Source organism: Schistocerca serialis, chromosome 7 (genome assembly GCF_023864345.2).
Source record: "Schistocerca serialis cubense isolate TAMUIC-IGC-003099 chromosome 7, iqSchSeri2.2, whole genome shotgun sequence".
Taxonomy (NCBI): domain Eukaryota; kingdom Metazoa; phylum Arthropoda; class Insecta; order Orthoptera; family Acrididae; genus Schistocerca; species Schistocerca serialis.
In genome coordinates, this window is record NC_064644.1 from 365,401,359 (window position 1) to 365,422,098 (window position 20,740).

Below are 20,740 nucleotides of genomic sequence, written 5' to 3' on the forward strand. Positions count from 1 at the left end.
ATCCAGAAACGCACCCTCTCGAAACCTGGCGAGCAAGCTACACCGCGATGCAGAGCGCCTCTCTTGCAGAGTCTGCCACTTGAGTTTATTAAACATCTCCGTAACGCTATCACGGTTACCAAATAACCCTGTGACGAAACGCGCCGCTCTTCTTTGGATCTTCTCTATCTCCTCCGTCAACCCTATCTGGTACGGATCCCACACTGATGAGCAATACTCAAGTATAGGTCGAACGAGTGTTTTGTAAGCCACCTCCTTTGTTGATGGACTACATTTTCTAAGGACTCTCCCAATGAATCTCAACCTGGTACCCGCCTTAAGAACAATTAATTTTATATGATCATTCCGCCTCAAATCGTTCCGCACGCTTACTCCCAGATATTTTACAGAAGTAACTGATGCCAGTGTTTGTTCCGCTATCATGTAATCATACAATAAAGGATCTTTCTTTCTATGTATTCGCAATACATTACATTTGTCTATGTTAAGGGTCAGTTGCCACTCCCTGCACCAAGTGCCTATCCGCTGCAGATCTTCCTGCATTTCGCAACAATTTTCTAATGCTGCAACTTCTCTGTATACCACAGCATCATCCACGAAAAGCCACATGGAACTTCCAACACTATCTACTAGGTCATTTATATATATTGTGAAAAGCAATGGTCCCATAACACGCCCCTGTGGCACGCCAGAGGTTACTTTAACGTCTGTAGACGTCTCTCCATTGATAACAACATGCTGTGTTCTGTTTGCTAAAAACTCTTCAATCCAACCACACAGCTGGTCTGATATTCCGTAGGTTCTCACTTTGTTTATCTGGCAACAGTGCGGAACTGTATCGAACGCCTTCCGGAAGTCAAGAAAAATAGCATCTACCTGAGAGCCTGCATCTCATATTTTCTGGGTCTCATGAACAAATAAAGCGAGTTGGGTCTCACACAATCGCTGTTTCCGGAATCCATGTTGATTCCTATATAGTAGATTCTGGGTTTCCAAAAACGACATGATACTCGAGCAAAAAACATGTTCTAAGATTCTACAACAGATCGACGTCAGAGATATAGGTCTATAGTTTTGCGCATCTGCTCGACGATCCTTCTTGAAGACTGGGACTACCTGTGCTCTTTTCCAATCATTTCGAACCTTCCGTTCCTCTAGGACTTTCCTCTGTTGAGTGATTCCAGTTGCTTTTCTGTTCCTTGGACACTTATTTCGATGTCAGCCATTTTTTCGTTTGTGCGAGGATTTAGAGAAGGAACTGCAGTGCGGTCTTCCTCTGTGAAACAGCTTTGGAAAAAGGTGTTTAGTATTTCAGCTTTACGCGTGTCATCCTCTGTTTCAATGCCATCATCGTCCCGGAGTGTCTGGATATGCTGTTTCGAGCCACTTACTGATTTAACGTAAGACCAGAACGTCCTAGGATTTTCTGTCAAGTCGGTAAGTAGAATTTTACTTTCGAATTCACTGAACGCTTCACGCATAGCCCTCCTTACGCTAACTTTGACATTGTTTAGCTTCTGTTTGTCTGAGAGGTTTTGGCTGCGTTTAAACTTGGAGTTTCCTAACTTTGTTGTTGCACCACGGTGGGTTTTTCCCGTCCCTCACAGTTTTATTCGGCACGTACCTGTCTATAACGCATTTTACGATTGCCTTGAACTTTTTCCATAAACACTCAACATTGTCAGTGTCGGAACAGAAATTTTCGTTTTGATCTGTTAGGTAGTCTGAAATCTGCCTTCTATTACTCTTGCTAAACAGATAAACCTTCCTCCCTTTTTTTTATATTCCTATTAACTTCCATATTCAGGGATGCTGTAACGGCCTTATGATCACTGATTCCCTGTTCTGCACATACAGAGTCGAAAAGTTCGGGTCTGTTTGTTATCAGTAGGTCCAAGATGTTATCTCCACGAGTCGGTTCTCTGTTTAATTGCTCGAGGTAATTTTCGGATACTGCACTCAGTATAATGTCACTCGATGCTCTGTCCCTACCACCCGTCCTAAACATCTGAGTGTCCCAGACTATATCTGGTAAATTGAAATCTCCACCTAAGACTATAACATGCTGAGAATATTTATGAGAAATGTATTCCAAATTTTCTCTCAGTTGTTCTGCCACTAATGCTGCTGAGTCGGGAGGTCGGTAAAAGGAGCCAATTATTAACCTAGCTCGGTTGTTGAGTGTAACCTCCACCCATAATAATTCACAGGAACTATCCACTTCTACTTCACTACAGGATAAACTACTACTAACAGCGACGAACACTCCACCACCGGTTGCATGCAATCTATCCTTTCTAAACACCGTCTGTACCTTTGTAAAAATTTCGGCAGAATTTATCTCTGGCTTCAGCCAGCTTTCTGTACCTATAACGATTTCAGCTTCGGTGCTTTCTATCAGCGCTTGAAGTTCCGGTACTTTACCAACGCATCTTCGACAGTTTACAATTACAATACCGATTGCTGCTTGGTCCCCGCATGTCCTGACTCTGCCCCGCACCCGTTGAGGCTGTTGCCGTTTCTGTACTAGCCCAAGGCCATCTAACCTAAAAAACCGCCCAGCCCACGCCACACAACCCCTGCTACCCGTGTAGCCGCTTGTTGCGTGGAGTGGACTCCTGACCTATCCAGCTGAACCCGAAACCCCACCACCCTATGGCGCAAGTCGAGGAATCTGCAGCCCACACGGTCGCAGAACCGTCTCAGCCTCTGATTCAGACCCTCCACTCGGCTCTGTACCAAAGGTCCGCAGTCAGTCCTGTCGACGATGCTGCAGATGGTGAGCTCTGCTTTCATCCCGCTAGCGAGACTGGCAGTCTTCACCAAATCAGATAGCCGCCGGAAGCCAGAGAGGATTTCCTCCGATCCATAGCGACACACATCATTGGTGCCGACATGAGCGACCACCTGCAGATGGGTGCACCCTGTACCCTTCATGGCATCCGGAAGGACCCTTTCCACATCTGGAATGACACCCCCCGGTATGCACACGGAGTGCACATTGGTTTTCTTCCCCTCTCTTGCTGCCATGGTGCCTTGGTGCCACAAGGTCGTTAATTACGGATCGAGGGAAAGTTTTTCAATCGAATCTTGTGACAGAGATAAACCGTCGGTGCAACGTTACTTATCACATGACGACTGTCTACCATCCGCAAACTGACGGGATTACTGAACGCCTTAATAAGACCCTGGCCGACCCGACATGCTATCAATGTTCGTCAGCGTTGAGCAGAGCAATTGGGATGAGGTTGCTACCTTTCTTGACTTTTGCCTACTATACCGCCAAGCAAGACACCACAGGATTTACGCCATTTCTCCTGGTGCGTGGTCGTGAGGTGACGACGACGATGGACACTGTGTTTTCGTTACATCCGATGACATGGAAGACGACTAGCCTACTGAGTTATTCATTTTGGTAGTGTCTATAGTCCAACCTCATTGAATTTCAAGCGTATATCTTCATTCCTTAATACTTACGTGTCCCACTTCCTTGTGCCATGTTTTATCCCTACGAGTCTCTTAAACTTCAATCTTCTTGGGTACGCCTCACAGAAGAGTTTCTGAATTCGGAATCTCTGTCTGACAGTGTTGTAATCGACCGAGCGAGGTGGCGCAGTGGTTAGACACTGGACTCGCATTCGGGAGGACGACGGTTCAATCCCGCGTCCGGCCATCCTGATTTCGGTTTTCCGTGATTTCCCTAAATCGCTCCAGGCAAATGCCGGGATGGTTCCTCTGAAAGGGCACGGCCGACTTCCTTCCCCATCCTTCCCTAATCCGATGAGACCGATGACCTCGCTGTCTGGTCTCCTTCCCCAAACCAACCAACCAACAAGTGTTGTAATCTACCTGTCTTTCGACCATTTTAATTTATATCGCCTACTCTTGTGATTTTTTAGCAAAGTACTTGCTTTTACTAGACGAAGTCTATTGCACAAAACATTTAAAATTAGTCTTTCGCCTCTCTCGTTCCTACTACCAATTCCCTTTCTCCCGTGATCCACCTACTTCTTCCCCTATAGCAGATTTTCAATCTTCCATGACATACAGAATTGACTCGTAATTACCGTCCATATTTTCATTTTTTACTTGCGATGTCCTCCTGCGTACCTGAACTATTGTTGGTGTTTGTTTGCTGGTAGAACAACCTGTCACTGACTCTTCACAGTAACTCTTTTTCTGCCCTACCATCCCGTTGATAACGAATGCTACTATCACTACTCCATTTTCCGCTGTTGTTGAAATTATCCTGTATTCTTCTTACCAGAAATCCTTGTCTTCTTTCCATTTCGCTCCGCTGACCCCCACAATATTTGCATTGTACCTTAGCATTTCCTCTTTCAGAATTATAGCTTCCCTACCAAATTCAAACTTCTGACATTCCACGACCCGACTCGTAGAACATTAACACTTCTATGGTTAATCAGTCTTTTCCTCGTGGACACGTTCCGCCTAGCAGTCCCCCTCCGGAGATACGAATGGGGAACCAGTCCGGCATCTTGAGGCAATGGAGACATCATAACGACATTTTTCAATTATGGACCACATATCCGGTGGATACAAATTACATGAGTTAATGCAGTGGTATCCGTTGGTTTCTGCATCTTTACGCCATTGATCACTGCTGATTCTTCCGCCCATTAGGATAAATTTATTGCCGTAAGGGCAAGAGTGCCCTGAACCTCTGTCCTCCTACCTGACAATGCTGTTGACAGAACGAGGGCTACTTGTTACACCGGAAGCGTTCTGTCGCTAATGCTAATGATTTTATTCAGATTTTACGCAGTGGCGAAGTTCGAACCCGTGAATCAGTATGAGCTGGTAAGTAATCAGATACGAAACCTCTAGACCACTCTTCGGCACGATTCTCTTAAATTCGAGTCTGCTCATCATCAGTATTAACTATGGAGTGTGTCTATATCTACTCTTTGGTATGCATTGCAGTCTAATATATGATTTCGGAATCTCTGGCTGATCATAATGTAATCCACCCCGAGTCTCCCTGTGCCTCTGAGTCTCTTCCAAATATACCTACTTCTCAGACTCTGGAACACTGCATTTTCTATTGCCACCTGAAATTTATTGCAGAATCATTTAGCGTATATCCTCTCTCATTTCTAGTGCTTCTCTCCTAGTGTCTAGCTTCTCCTGGTGAATTCTTTCCCGTAAACTTTTCTTCTATTGGTTCCCCTATGACTGCGATCCAAACCCACATGTTTAATAGATTTTCGTAAACCTTTACATACTGAGTTACCCGTTGAGTATCTTCATACACTTGCTATATCTCTTCATATTTTGCTTGTGACTTCGTCATATATAACTCAAACGGTTGTCTGTCGAATATGATTATGACAGCCCTATCAGAGAACTGTCCACAGTACCTAATTCTTCCCCTAGTTTCTTGTTCATCATGAATCTTACTCCCATCGTAGTATTTTTCGCTGTTGTTGATATTACCGTATACTCGTCTTACAGATTTCCTTACATTCTTTTCATTTCACTTCATTGACACCCACTGTGTGCAGACTGAGCTTTAGCATTTCACCTTCCCGATTTTCTAGCTTTCCTATTAGGTTTAAACTTCCGATATTTCATAATCCGACTCGTAGAACGTTATCCGTTCATTTTTTCATAGACACCTGCCTCTTGGCAGGCCACTCCCGGAGATCCGAATGTGAGACTAAAGTGGAATCTTTTGCCAATGGAGAGATCATTGTGACAAAATGAAATTTTCAGTATGCAGTGGAGTGCGCGCTGATATGAAACTTCCTGGCAGATTGAAACTGTGTGCAGGACCGAGACACTCGGGGACCTTTGCCTTTCGTGGACATGTGCTCTACCACTTATTTTTTATTATGAAACTTCCTGGGAAATCAAAACTGTGCCGGACCGAGACTCGAACTCGGGACTCTTGTCTTTCGCTGGCTAGTGCTCTACCATCCTTTTTTATTTATTTTTTTATTTTTTTCGTACCATTTTACACGACTTCTTTTATTTAATTTTTTTTCTAATTTCACGCTTTATGCGAGCGGTCGTCTTAACCGCTTTTTTTATTTATATTATACATTTAAACAGGAACTATAGAAAACGAAAAAACTACATTTTTCTTGGTGTTTCAAAATGACACTATAACAATTTCTTTATATAATCTGGAATGATAACTATAAATCAGACTGACGTAAGATTAACATTGTGATAAGTGGTAAGCTTTGGAACGTAAACATACGTCAGAAATTTAAAAAAAAAAAAAGCCGGCCGAAGTGGCCGTGCGGTTAAAGGCGCTGCAGTCTGGAACCGCAAGACCGCTACGGTCGCAGGTTCGAATACTGCATCGGGCATGGATGTATGTGATGTCCTTAGGTTGGTTAGGTTTAACTAGTTCTAAGTTCTAGGGGACTAATGACCTCGGCAGTTGAGTCCCCTAGTGCTCAGAGCCATTTAAAAAAAAAAATACACACACACAATAAAATTACGTTAGAAAGAAAGACTTCTCCAACTATGCGTCAAATTCCAAAGAATACCTTTCACAGATTAAAGCAAATCCTGGTTCACATATAACATTTAAGGGAAGTTAAATTTCGGTAACAATCACTGCCTTGTCATAGCACAAACAATATTTCTGTATTGCTTGAAGCTAGTAAACCGAACATTATTCTCGCATTGCATATTAAAAAGAAAGAAACACATATCTCAATGGAGAAGCGTATTTCCAATCACCCATGCTGTTCTGTCATATGGATATGTCTTCTCGTAAGCACGATGTATCCACCTATCCTTATCTTCTGTTCATGCTTCCTTGGCATCGATAATTTAACTTCTCCTACCCTGGACGTTCCAGCTATGCGGGGGCTCTTGAAACGCACTCCATAGGAAGTTAATGAAATACTGTCGGCATTTCGGATTGTTATCGATCTTTAGACGTCGCTCCTGTAAAAATGTCCAAAAGTCCATGACGTTCTTTGGGCCATCTGTGAACAAATAGAGCACCGTCTGGCCTCGAAGCCACTTTAAGGCATGCCTTTTTCTTTATGTGGGCAGTAAGTCCCGTCCGGAAAGGTTATAATCCCAGATTTAATGTTGTTTTGTCCCATTCTGAGAAAGGAAGCGATCATTCGTGTCACTAAAAGCCACACATCTGTCGAGGGGCCGCATATGAGGCGGTTTTCATCTTTGTCCAGAGTTTGGCACTGAGGGCACAATGGTGAAACTGTCATACGAATTGCATCGAGTCTGGATCGGGTGACATTTTTACCATTAACTGTACTACGTTGCTCGTGTCTCTGTGTCTAAGGAAACATGGTGTATCGATGGCAATACTACTTGCCAATTGATATGTGGATGCCTCCTCTCAATAGGATTGCTGTGTCGTCCGGTCGTTAGTATCCGATATAGGTCATGCGCCGTTGCAGGTCTAGTTTCCGACAGAGCCTTCTGAACGTACTGTACTCTATAAGAAAAGTACGTATATGTTGGAGTGACTGGGAAATGCGCTGGACCGCCACTGGCGCCATTCGAGAAACTGGTGCTAGTTCTTCTATTAAGATTCCTGTCAGACAAGTCTGATTTCATCCCCACAGTTTTAACATTGTGCTGATATATAGTACCACCGCTCGTTCACGAACATAGGCAAGACCAAGTCCACCTCTACTAAGAGGGAGGGTAAGGGCGTCGTATCTTACTTCAAACAGTAGACCTGCACACACAAAGGGACCGAACGCAGCCAGTATTTGTCGTGATATCGTCACCGGCATTTGGAGCACTTTAGGAAAATGCGCAATTTGTGACGCCAGGTAGATGTTAATATACGTGACCCACTGGATAATGTCAAATGCTCGTGTGATGTTCCCTCTAACGCCCGTTCGGATTGACTGTAGTAGTCTCTTATAGTTGTACGCTGCTGTGCGACGTACGTCGTTGGTAAAACCAATACCTAGACATTTCAAGATATCCATGAGCCTTAATGGTCCTACAAATTCTTCCGTTGGTCTAACACCAATATTCATCGCTACAGACTTGCCCATATTTATACGGCTGCCAGTGGCCGTTCCATATTTGCGTATCCGGTCTAAAGCCACACTCATATCGTTTTCACTCCGTACTATCAAAACCAGGTCATCCACATATCATTTGCACGCAAATATGTATCATTGCAAAGTTAGTCCTGTCAAGCGGTGTCGTAGGCCGCAAAGTAACGGGTCGAGAGCCAGGGCATATAATGTCGTTGATAAGGGACATGCTTGTCTGATCGATCTCGCTACGACTAGAGATTTTATCGTAGTCTATTGACAAGCGCTTTGGAGGGGGCATTGCTGATTAGCCGCCTCACGACAGCGATAAATGGTCGTGGAAATCGCATGTGTGTCAGGACTTCTGCTAGATATTTATGGCTAACTCGTTCAAAGGCTTGATCAAAATCTATTAAATCTAGTGCTTCACGGAGGCGGCACGTCTTTACTAGGGCGATCAAATCGCGGTATTCAACAAGTGCCGTCCAGATCAAGTGAGATTACTTGCCGCAATACTCTTCGGACGCGTGCTGCTAATAATCTGGTGAATATTTTAAAGTCGCAGTTAAGGGGCGTCAGTGGTCGGCAGTCCCGTATTCTTGTACCACCCGAGAGTTTGTGAAATGGGATAATCAGCCACTCCACAAAAGCCGGCGGTAAGATAGTAGTCCATCGTGGTGCGATCGCATATCTAAAGGTCCTGTAAAATTCCAGAAGGAGGACATCAGGTTCCGCAGATTTGTTCATCGCTCTCCTACCAATGGCCTCCGTCACTTCCTCCTCTGTAATCTGCCCCATCAGTTGGGCTTCCGTCTCTGGATCAATGGTGCCGAAAATCATATCCGTAACTTCGTTAATGGCCTCCATATCAGTATTCACTGCGGTGTAAAGTTGAGTGTAATGTTCTACAAAGGCATTGCCTATTTCTTGTTGCGATATTAGGTGTCTACCATCATCCGTATAACATGTGCTAGGGCTCTTCGCCGTCTTTCGTTTTCGTTAATGATGTGATACACTGATGGGTGTTCTCCTGAAACTCGATCTAGTGTCTGCGCCATCACCACCGTACCTTCGAGGTGGCGTTGCATGATGGATATAATTTTGGACTTTGCCTGTTGTACCGCCTGTTGCCGCTCCGGAGAAGGTATTTGTTCGGCACATTCCCATAGCACCGTGAAATAGAAGCCCATCGTCTGACGTCGCCCTACTGCATGCTCACGATCAAATGTTATCATTGCACGGCTCAGGGCCGGTTTGGCGCAACCCATCCACCAACCTAGGGTCGTGGGAAACGACCGAAAGCGTCGTTCGCAAGATCTCCAAACACTTTAATGACGTCTCGACAAACTGTGTCCCGCAGGTGGGTGATGTTTATTTTCCAAAGAACGCTGCTACGCCACACTTGCTGTCGCCGGAGGGAGGCTGTACATATTAATGCTGTATGATCGGGTATAGGCTGTAGGCCACAGCTCCATTTCGAGGACGTCCGCTTTAAGATTGCGTGTGACATATATTCGGTCGAGACGACTAGCGGAATTTGTTGTACGGCTGTACTCAGGTCAAAGGCCATGGACATGCTCCCAGATGTCAACATATGCATACTCTGCAACAACATTCGTAGTGCTGGGCATGGGTTATATCGAGGAAATTGGTCTTTCGGTGCAAGTACACACTTAAAATCGCCGCCTAGGATTAATCGCTCGTTTCGGACTTGGAAGGGCGGGACAATTTCGTCAGCGAAGAAGCGGGAACGCTCTCGTCTCCTGTCTGTACCGGAAGGTGCATAGCTATTGATGAGTCGTATACCAAGTACTGTCATTGCTAATCCCCGTGTCGACGGTAGGTACAGTACACCCTCTGCCATGATGCCTTCTATAACAAGTATTGCTATGCCGCTGCCAGTTTCGGAGGCATGTGATATGTATTGTATTGTAATGTATTGTATGTTAACCAGGGACCTAGAAACAAATGGACAGGCTCAGCCCCGCCGCAGACGCAGTGGTCAGCAACCCCATGACGACTACCGCAGTCCACGTCACCCCTCCGCCGCCCCACACCGAAGCCGGGGTTATTCTGTCGTTCGGCTCCCTGTGGACCCCAGGAAACGTCTCACACCAGACGAGTGTAACTCCTATGTTTGCGTGGTAGAGTAATGGTGGTGTACGCATACGTGGAGAACTTGTTTGCGCAGCTATCGTCGACATAGTGTAACTGAGGCGGAATATGGGGAACCAGCCCGCATTCGCCGAGGCAGATAGGAAACTGCCTAAAAACCATCCACAGACTGGCCGGTTCACCGGACCTCGATACAAATCCGCCGGGCGGATTCGTGCCGGGGACCAGGCGCTCCTTCCATCCAGGAAAGCCGCGAGTTAGACCGCACGGCCAACCGGGTGGACCGTGTGAAATGTAGGATACGTGCCCGTACATGACAGGAAATTCATCGATGTAGGAGGACGATGCCGATGTCCGCTGCTTGGAGCATGTCTTTGAGTAATGACATCTTAATCAGCGAACGTATGTTATTGACATTCATAAAAACAAACCGATACGCTTGTCTTCGTTCCGTCGCATGTATATCAGCCATAGGAGCTTAAGCCGTCTGCTATTGTACTGGCACGTTACGTGACCCCGTCCTACCCGCCGTTGTTAGTTATAGCTTGAACTGTAGAGGGGCGCCACCCCCACCGTGTCATCAGTTGCGACTGTCGGTTGGTCCCCTTCACAATCGTCAGCCCCGTCTCTCTGTGGCTCCCCTTCTAATACTTTGGAGTGGCAGTGGACTGCAGGTTGCCGTCCGTTGTCAAGTTCTTCAGGTTACTTTTGACGTATGCTGCTGTCGAGACGGTGGTGTTCTAGATGAGGAAGTTCGGAATCCTTTGTAAGGTGGCCGTCTTCCTCAGTCGTTTCTTGATCGTCGTCCTGCATACGTATTAAGGAGTCCTCCGACGGGGATAGACGTCGTCTATTGCGCCGTTTCGGAGACCGTTGCTTATGCGTGTGCGTTATCACTGCAGTTGGACACGAAGGCAGCCGTTGGCACTATTCGACTGTCGATGACCATTTGCTCATCTGATCTCTGGTTCAAATGATTAAAATGGCTCTGAGCACTACGGGACTTAACATCTGAGGTCATCAGTCCCCTAGAACTTAGAACTACTTAAACCTAACTAACCTAAGGACATCACACACATCTATGCCCGAGGCAGGATTCCAACCTGCGACCGTAGCGGTCACGTGGATCCAAACTGACGCGCTTAGAACCGCACGACCACACCGGCCGGCTGATGTCTGGTGCTCTAGTGCTGTTGGTATCGATCGGTGTTGCTCGGTGGGGGGGGGGGGGGGGGGGGGGTGTTCGCCGCCGTCACCATGCACGTACCGTCATCCGCCGTCGTCGGCTTTTTCACTGGCCTGTCCAGCTGTTGGGCGCTGTTACTTTTCGGTGTGGCGCCCTTCCGGAACATATTTGCACATGTGAGAGGGAGAGACATCGCCACAGGTGTTGCTAGAGATTCACCTGACGGTGTCTGTACAATTCTTCGTTGGAGACACGCTGAGTGAAGGTGGCCTTCCTGACCACAACCTGAGCAAGTTTTCGGCTGACCGTCGTAAATGACTATAGCTCTGCAGCCTCCAATTGTGAGATAAGACGTTACATGTTTTGGTAGCTCGATGCGTATTTGTCGCTCACCATTAAGTACTGGTTACATCGTAAAGGTTGTCAATTTTTCTGCTATGTGATTAAGTACCCATCCGTAGGTTTGTAGCTCATTAACCACGACCTCAGCCGGAACCTCAAATGGTAGCTCAAATACTCTTACAGTTCTCTGTCCAAGTCCCGCATGATCAATTGCCACAGTTCTGACATGGCCGTCTGCATGTTTAAAAAATCTTTATGGCCGCGTACGATCATGTCACACACCGTGTCGTGTCCAGTTTGAGGTAGACCACATTGCTTGTGACAGAGAAGTTGATGCCAATCATATCTTGTGGTTCAATTTCAACTTCTTCACGTGTAAATCGTTCTATTTCAAATGCCTTCGGTCGTGCAACTTCATTATCAAAGCTGTTCTAGCCGTCCGGTGTGGCCGTGCGGCTCTAGGCGCTTCAGTCTGGAACCGCGTAACCGCTACGGTCGCAGGTTCGAAACCTGCCTCGGGCATGGATGTGTGTGATGTCCTTCGGTTAGTTAGGTGTAAGTAGTTCTAAATTCTAGGGGACTGATGACCACAAATGTTAAGTCCCATAGTGCTCAGAGCCATTTGAACCAAAGCTGTTCTTGATAGTAGATTGTCGGTACAAATGAGCCATTCTAATTCGAAGGCGAAAGCTCTAGCGAAGGCTAACACGAAGTAAACAACCGCGTACGGGCTAAGCACCGCTGCAGGAACGTAAACAGGCTGCTGTAAGCAGACTGCTGACGCTTGAGCTACGCAACTACGACTTCCAGTACTGCAGGGTTCGCAGGTGAGCTTTTGTGAAGTTTGGAAGGGAGGAGACGAGGTACTGCCAGAATCTGATGCTGAGAGGAGGAGTCGCGGGACGTGTTTCGGTAGCTCAATCCGTAGAGCACTTTCCAGCTAAAGGCAAAGAGCTGTTCGGGATTAGCCGAGGGGTCTAGGGCGCTGCAGTCGTGGACTGTGCGGCTGGTCCCGGTGGAGGTTCGAGTCCTCCCTCGGGCATGGGTGTGTGTGTTTGTCCATAGGATAAGTTAGGTTAAGTAGTGTGTAAGCTTAGGGGCTGATGATCTTAGTAGTTAAGTCCCGCAAGATTTCACACACACACACACACACAAAGGCAAAGTTCATGAGTTCATGTTTCCGTGCGTCACACAGTTTTAATCAGCCAGGAAGTTTAAAGTTTCATCATTATGACACTATTACAATTACGGGTCACATGTCCTTTGACTACACATTGCAGTTGTTTTCCTTCTTCATCCTCAGACAGATGATTACTGCTGTTTCTTCTGCCTTTTATGGCAGTTTCTCACTCAAGGGGGAGGAGTGTACCTGATTGACAGTAGAAAAGAATTAACAGCAATAGCCTAACATAAAAAAGCGTCGGCCCAGCGACTTAGAACGTAGACTTGTCATTGGATGTCAAGCCTGTAACAGTTAAAACTGCCCAAGTCAACTACTGGTGATGCGAATTTGAGACTGAAACGCAAAGAAATAACTACAGCTATGACAATATCTGGCAGACCTCATACTGACGCAAAGGAACCGCTGAACAATGCGAAGTGTGGTTATAATCGCATGAAATCAGCGAAAGAAATTGCTTGTGTTTCCACATTATTACCAGCAATCGATCTAGCACAATGGCTGTAGGTAGGGAGTTAAAAAAAGTGGTATACAATGGAGAAATACATCGTAATCCACATATCTTCATAGTGAAAGCTAAGCGTACACATGAGGTGCAATAAAGAGCACGCCGCTGGACTGTGGACGACTCAAATTCATTGTTTTGGAGTGACGAATCACGATGGAACCTGTAGCAAACCGATGAAAGTGCTTAGGTTTGGTGAATTCCTGTAGAACGTTACCTGGCCTCATGCGCAGTGCGAAAGGTGATCCATGGAGGGTGCTGTGTTATAGTGTGGGGCTGCTTTTCGTTGCTAGATTGTGATCCGAATATTGCATTTAAGAAAATGGTAAATGTGGAAGGTCATGTACACATCTTACAGCATTGTGTACTGGTACGATAGAGGAACAGTTTGGAAGTGTTGACAGAATCAGGCTGACAACGCAGCCTGTCGTAAAGCAGCATCTATGAGCAATTCTTTGGGGAAACTATGTTCCTGAAACAGACTGGCCTGCCCTACTTGAACCCAATGGAACTGCTTTGTGATCAGCTAAAGCGTCGCTTCCACTTCAAATTCCAGCTTATAACATCACTACCTTCTCTGGTTTCGGCCTTACAGAAAGAATGGGCTGCCTTCCTGTACAGTTATTGGTGTAACTCAATGAAATGTTCCTAGCAAAGTCGCACCCGTAGCAAAGGAGAATGGTAGACATGCCTCTTGTTAATGACCACTAATATGGGCATCGGTAAGTTTGATAAGATGGTTTATTGCTGAATTATCACTTCATTTATACCTCTCGGTCTTTTACAATGTCCCAGAAACGTTTGAAAGATGTATGTAGGTTCAGCATTGAGTAGTACGACATGGCAGCCCCTATTCGTGAAGCAGGAAAGAAGTTATCACTGTAGCTTTGCGAGTGGGAATATCCGTACTTACGTCAGAGAATCGAGAGGCAAAATCAGAGAATTTGAATGTGAAGAGAAGACAGTTCTGCTGGACGGCGAACTTACCAGGTACCATTGTTCCTTGTAGAGAGGGTCCGTGAAGGAGGTGTTGCCGCGGACGGCTCGCCTGCGAGTAGTACTGGCCGCTGCGTCCAGGTCGCGCTTTGAGCGCCTCAGTTCCCGCTGCTGCTGCACCCACGTCACCTGCAACACGTACCAAAGCCACAGGGTTCAGTGAAGCAGTGTAGCGCACGTGGCTTCTACAAGTCATTTTCAGTGGTCAATTAGGGGATATACCAGATAATTCTAGAGGAAACTGCTGATAAATAATTATTTAAATAAAAATACAATTTCAATACAAGAATTTTTTAAATCCCTTTAAAAAGGGTCGAATAACTTTTCATAGCCTATACAGCTTCAGAACACAGTAGAGCCAGTTCTAAAACTTTTTGATTAAGAGTTTATACTAACTAAGGAAATAAAGATTTTTAATGAAAAACACACGGCACACCCAATAGATAACCGTCTAGTTATTAAAAATTCAGAATTACGAATTTTTAGAACTACCTGCAAAGGGCTAGGAGTCTGCTTCGGGCTAAAAGAAAGCATTTTTTTGCGTTTTGAGTCTGATTTAAAAACATGCTTAATGAAAAATGTATTTTTATTTAGATAATTATGTTCTGCAGTTCGGTCATGTATGTGAAACGTCTCAATATAATAACAGATTTGTGAGGTTGTATGAGAGACATGAGTTAAATTTCAGGATTACTTCAGCGTCTTTTCATCTGTTGTATCTTAAATAGAACAGTGTTATACCTACCTATAAATAATGTATCAGGCTGTTTAAATGTTATTTTTCAAAAGCTAAAATGAAGGGAGTCTAGCAAGAATCGGAAATGACTCAAAGAACGAGCTGCGACTGGACGACCGGAGATGGCACGACAAAGCAACGATGTTCAAACGAGTAAACGAAGAACGAAAACCTATGATCTAGCGAAATCTGAGATCAAGACAAAGTTGTGTAATGAGAACACTACGAGTACACAACTCAAGGCAGGGCGGTGGTGTGGCTAGCTTCACAGTGCGACGGTAAGGACTAACTGATACGCTTAGGTGGGCTTGGTCCTGCAAGACCGCGGGTTCAGCGCTGGAGAGGCGATGCTATTCCACATATAACTATCATTGCCATCTAGTGGCCGAAATCTTACGTGAGTACCGTCTGGAACGCATTCTGATACTACTAGAATATCTCTCTAATTCTGCAGGTCAGCCGAAATGTTAGGCGCTAGCAACGTTTTCACCCCTTACTATGAGCCGTAGGTGCATCAGGTAGCTAGGAGAGCAGGTTAATATGACACTGTCATCCATTTCGTACCTACGTTTAAAATTATTAATCTCTGGTTTATCAGGAGTCAGCTTAAAATCAACTGCCAAATCAGAACAGATCAGAGAGACACAGAGAAAGACTTAATGGCTTAAAAGTAGTGCATATTTACACAAACACACACACACACACACACACACACCACTCAAAAAATATAAACATGCACCCAAAGGGGTTGCAGACGCTTCCCAAAACACAAAACAAAGCAAAAGTCGATTGCATCTTGCAACATCAAAACAAAGTGCACGATTTATAGCTGGATCTACCCAATATGGTAACGAAGTAATATTGAGAGTAAGTGAACTGCAATAAACTAAAATCGCACACGAGTCTGGAGAATCATTACAAATGAATTAGGAAACAAAAACTCGTGAATAATAACTGTAATTTAATACCGATTAGTCATGAATGCAGTTGTAGGGGAAGGAGTTGAAGAAAAGGTTACAGGAGAATATGGGCATGGCACAAGGAATGAAAGAGGAGAAAGACTAATTGAGTTCTGTAACAAGTTTCAGCTAGTAATAGCGAATACCCTGTTCAAGAATCACAGGAGAAGGAGGTATACTTGGAAAAGGCCGGGAGATACGGGAAGATTTCAATTAGATTACATCATGGTCAGACAGAGATTCCGAAATCAGATACTGGATTGTAAGGCGTACCCAGGAGCATATATAGACTCAGATCACAATATAGTAGTGATGAAGAGTAGGCTGAAGTTCAAGACATTAGTCAGGAAGAATCAATACGCAAAAAAGTGGGATACGGAAGTATTAAGGAATGACAAGATACCTTTGAAGTTCTCTAACGCTATAAATACAGAAATAAGGAATAGCGCAGTAGGCAGTACAGTTGAAGAGAACTGGACATCTCTAAAAAGGGCCATCACGGAAGTTGGGAAGGAAAACATAGGTACAAAGAAGGTAGCTGGTAGAAACCATGGGTAACAGGAGAAATATTTCAGTTGATTGATGAAAGGAGGAAGTACAAACATGTTCCGGGAAAATCAGGAATACAGAAATACAAGTCGCTGAGGAATGAAATTAATAGGAAGTGCATGGAAGCTAAGACGAAATGGCTGCAGGAAAAATGTGAAGACATCGAAAAAGATATGATTGTCGGAAGGACAGACTCAGCATACAGGAAAGTCAAAACAACCTTTGGTGACATTAAAAGCAACGGTGGTAACATTAAGAGTGCAACGGGAATTCCACTGTTAAAGGCAGAGGAGAGAGGAGATAGGTGGAAAAATACATTGAAAGCCTCTATGAGGGTGAAGATTTGTCTGATGTGATAGAAGAAGAAAAAGGAGTCGATTTAGAAGAGATAGGGGATCCAGCATTAGAAACGGAATTTAAAAGATCTTTGGAGGACTTACGGTCAAATAAGGCAGAAGGGATAAATAACATTCCATCAGAATTTCTAAAATCATTGGGGGAAGTGGCAACAAAACGACTATTCACGTTGGTTTGTAGAATATATGAGTCTGGCGACATACCATATGACTTTCGGAAAAGCATCATCCACACAATTCCAACGACAGCAAGAGAAGTGCGAGAATTATCGCACAATCAGCTTAACAGCTCATGCATCGAGGCTGCTTACAAGAATAATATACAGAAGAATTGGAAAAGAAAATTGAGAATGCGCTAGGTGACGATCAGTTTGGCTTTAGGAAAAGTAAAGGGACGAGAGAGGCAATTCTGACGTTACGGCTAATAATGGAAGCAAAGCTAAAGAAAAATCAAGACACTTTCATAGGATTTGTCGACCTGGAAAAAGCGTTCGACAATATAAAATGGTGCAAGTTGTTCGAGATTCTGAAAAAAGTAGGGGTAAGCTACAGGGAGTGACGGGTCATATACAACATGTACAACAACCAAGAGGGAATAATAAGAGTGGACGATCAAGAACGAAGTGCTCGTATTAAGAAGGGTGTAAGACAAGGCTGTAGCCTTTCGCCCCTACTCTTCAATCTGTACATCGAGAAAGCAATGATTGAAATAAAAGAAAGGTTCAGGAGTGGAATTAAAATACAAGGCGAAAGGATATCAGTGATACGATTCGCTGATGACATTGCTATCCTGAGTGAAATGAAGAAGAATTAAATGATCTGCTGAACGGAATGAACAGTCAAAAGAGTACACAGTATGGTTTGAGAGTAAATCGGAGAAAGACGAAGGTAATGAGAAGTAGTAGAAATGAGAACAGCGAGAAACTTAACATCAGGATTGATGGTCACGAAGTCAATGAAGTTAAGGAATTCTGCTACCTAGGCAGTAAAATAACCAATGACGGACGGAGCAAGGAGAACATCAAAAGCAGACTCACTATGGCAAAAAAGGCATTTCTGGCCAAGAGAAGTCAACTAATATCAAATACCGGCCGTAATTTGAGGAAGAAATTTCTGAGGATGTACGTCTGGAGTACAGCATTGTATGGTAGTGAAACATGGACTGTGGGAAAACCGGAACAGAAGAGAATCGAAGCATTTGAGATGTGGTGCTATAGACGAATGTTGAAAATTAGGTGGACTGCTAAGGTAAGGAATGAGATGGTTCTATGCAGAATCGTCGAGGAAAGGAATATGTGGAAAACACTGATACGGAGAAGGGACAGGATGATAGGACATCTGCTAAGACATGAGGGAATGACTTCCATGATACTAGAGGGAGCTGTAGAGGGCAAAAACTGTAGAGGAAGACAGAGATTGGAATACGTCAAGCAAAAAATTGAGGACGTAGGTTGCAGGTGCTACTCTGTGATGAAGAGGTTAGCACAGGAAAGGAATTCGTGGCGGACGGCATCAAACCAGTCAGTAGACTGATGACCAAAAAAAAAGTAGTATTACTGCTCAACATGAGAACTGTTCACGATCTTGTCAATCAAATATGTTATGAAAAGCCTCAATGTTACAGTGACCACGGAGAAAAGTTTCGAGTTAAGCGAAATGTATATGGTCTAAATAAGATATTTATTAAAGTTCAAAAATATTGTATCTAACCTATTTCAATTGCATAGCGGCGACTGCGGACCGAGATCTAACAGCAAGGAAAACAACGTGAGGAAACAGATTTTTTTAAAGAAAATATATCTGTTGTTATCTAGCAAAATACATTTAACAGAAGGCAATTTGTTATCTGTAAGATAACTACTTACTGCAAGCATGAAGTATTCTAAGTCCCTGAGCTCGAAACACAGTAAGAGCACCGAAAATTTTTCGCGTTTGGATTTTGACGTCATACAAGTTGAGACAGTTTCCACGTAAGGTTACTGTCTTCACAATTTACGGTTTTTCTTTTGTATTTCATTTACTATTTTAAGAATGTAGTACGCATTCCAGGTCTACATACGTCTAATTATGAGGATCGCATTTTGTTTCTATGGTACTCACCTACGTGGCTTTTTTTTTACGTTTTAATTACGCCAGAATTTTACACCACAATAACTGGCACAAGAAGTGTTACAAAATTCCTGATAATTGCTTATATTTGAGTACAGTTACACTTCGAAGTTACTATCAAAGTATTTTATCATTTAATACTGTTACACAAGTTTATCACGATATTTTTCAATTCTTTCAGTTTTCTGTTAATTTCAAACTACGCAGTTACATTTGTAACGTTAGCGTGGCAATTATTTTAACTCCTGGTTCGTATGGCTACGTGGACGCCAAATTATGTGCGAAGCTCTGCATCGACTTTTCTGTCTATTTCTCTAATGCTAAACCAGTAAAGTCCTTGAAGTTGTTGCCGTAGTGTTCACCTTTCACATTTTGCTAGCTAACTATCTAGTATTACAATAGCAACTTACAAAGTACATCAAAGCAGAGGTTTCTGTTAGATTTTGTGTTTATTGGAGTGTCATATAGCTTGGACACCGTTTGTACTCTGGGGATGATTGAAAGAGAGAGTGTATACTTGTATTAGAGATTTCTAAGCACAATTTACCCACAGTGACTCAATTTTATGAGGAACAAATACTTATTGTTCTGAACTACTTTATTACTCATTTGTGAGATGGTTCCAACAGCCTGAACACGAACAGTAATATTCGAGACTGCCGTCCCAGTGAGAAAAAATTAAATTACAAGTATTTAACATAGGTAACCGGAAGCCTGTAATTGATAAAGTGTCATGATGACCCCTCCATCGGCAAATTATCCATAAACAGTCACTGTTTTAGATTTCCAGGAGGGGACTGCCTAGGGGGACGTGACGAAGAAACTGGAATAAACAACGACGAGATGAAGTTCTATACGTCTGAATGTAACAGGTAACCTAGAATATATGAAACGGAAATACAAAGGGTGACTCTAACTGTACTAAAGGTCAATGGGGTGGAATGGAACCAAGGTAAGAAATTTGTGGACATACGAACGTAGGGTAGAATTAACTGCAGCAGTAAACAGTATAAACGGAGTAGAATTCGTTACGAATTGGAAAGTAGGCCAGAGAGTGAGCTACTGTGAACAGGTCAGTGTTAGCACTGTTCTCATTAGATTCGACAGAGAACCAAAACCGACAGCCATAGTTTAGATATACATACCGACGTCGCAAACAGCAGATGAAGAGACAGAGAAAGTATATGAGGATACTGAATGGGTTATTCAGTAAAAAGAAGGGACACTAAAATAATCCCATAGTGCTCAGAGCCATTTGAACCATTTGAACCACTAAAATGAAATAATCATGGAGGATTGGAACGCGGTTGTAGGGAAAGGTATAGAAAAAAAGTTACTGGAGAACATGAGTTTGGCTGTAGGGATGAGAGAGGAGAAAAAGCACTCGAGTTCTACAATAAATTTCAGATAATAATACAGAACGCTATGTTCCAAATCACAAGAGGAATAAAAGTCCCGGAGACAAGGGAATACTGTAGCTGCACAACATCATGATCAAACAGAGGCTCTAAGGTTGACATTGGTTGGTAAGGTGTATCCAAGTGCAAGCATACTCCATCATCTCAATTTAGGAAGATGAGTAGGATGAATATTAAGAGTATCGAAGGAAAGAGTCAGTGGAGAAAAAGAAGAATACTGAAGTACTGAGAAATAACAATTGGTATTTGAGAATAACTAAGAATGTAGATTTTCAAATAACTT

At 43.8% G+C, this 20,740-nt stretch overlaps 1 protein-coding gene across 1 annotated transcript in view; it reads right to left on the reverse strand.

Annotated features, from left to right (window-relative positions):
• LOC126413092 (furin-like protease 2) overlaps window positions 1-20,740 on the reverse strand; it is a 714,734-nt gene that overhangs the window by 391,323 nt on the left and 302,671 nt on the right. Inside the window, exon 3 of the mRNA XM_050082987.1 lies at window positions 14,322-14,459. Within this exon, the coding sequence (XP_049938944.1) occupies window positions 14,322-14,459 (138 nt within the window). The remainder of the gene's footprint in view (window positions 1-14,321; window positions 14,460-20,740) is intronic.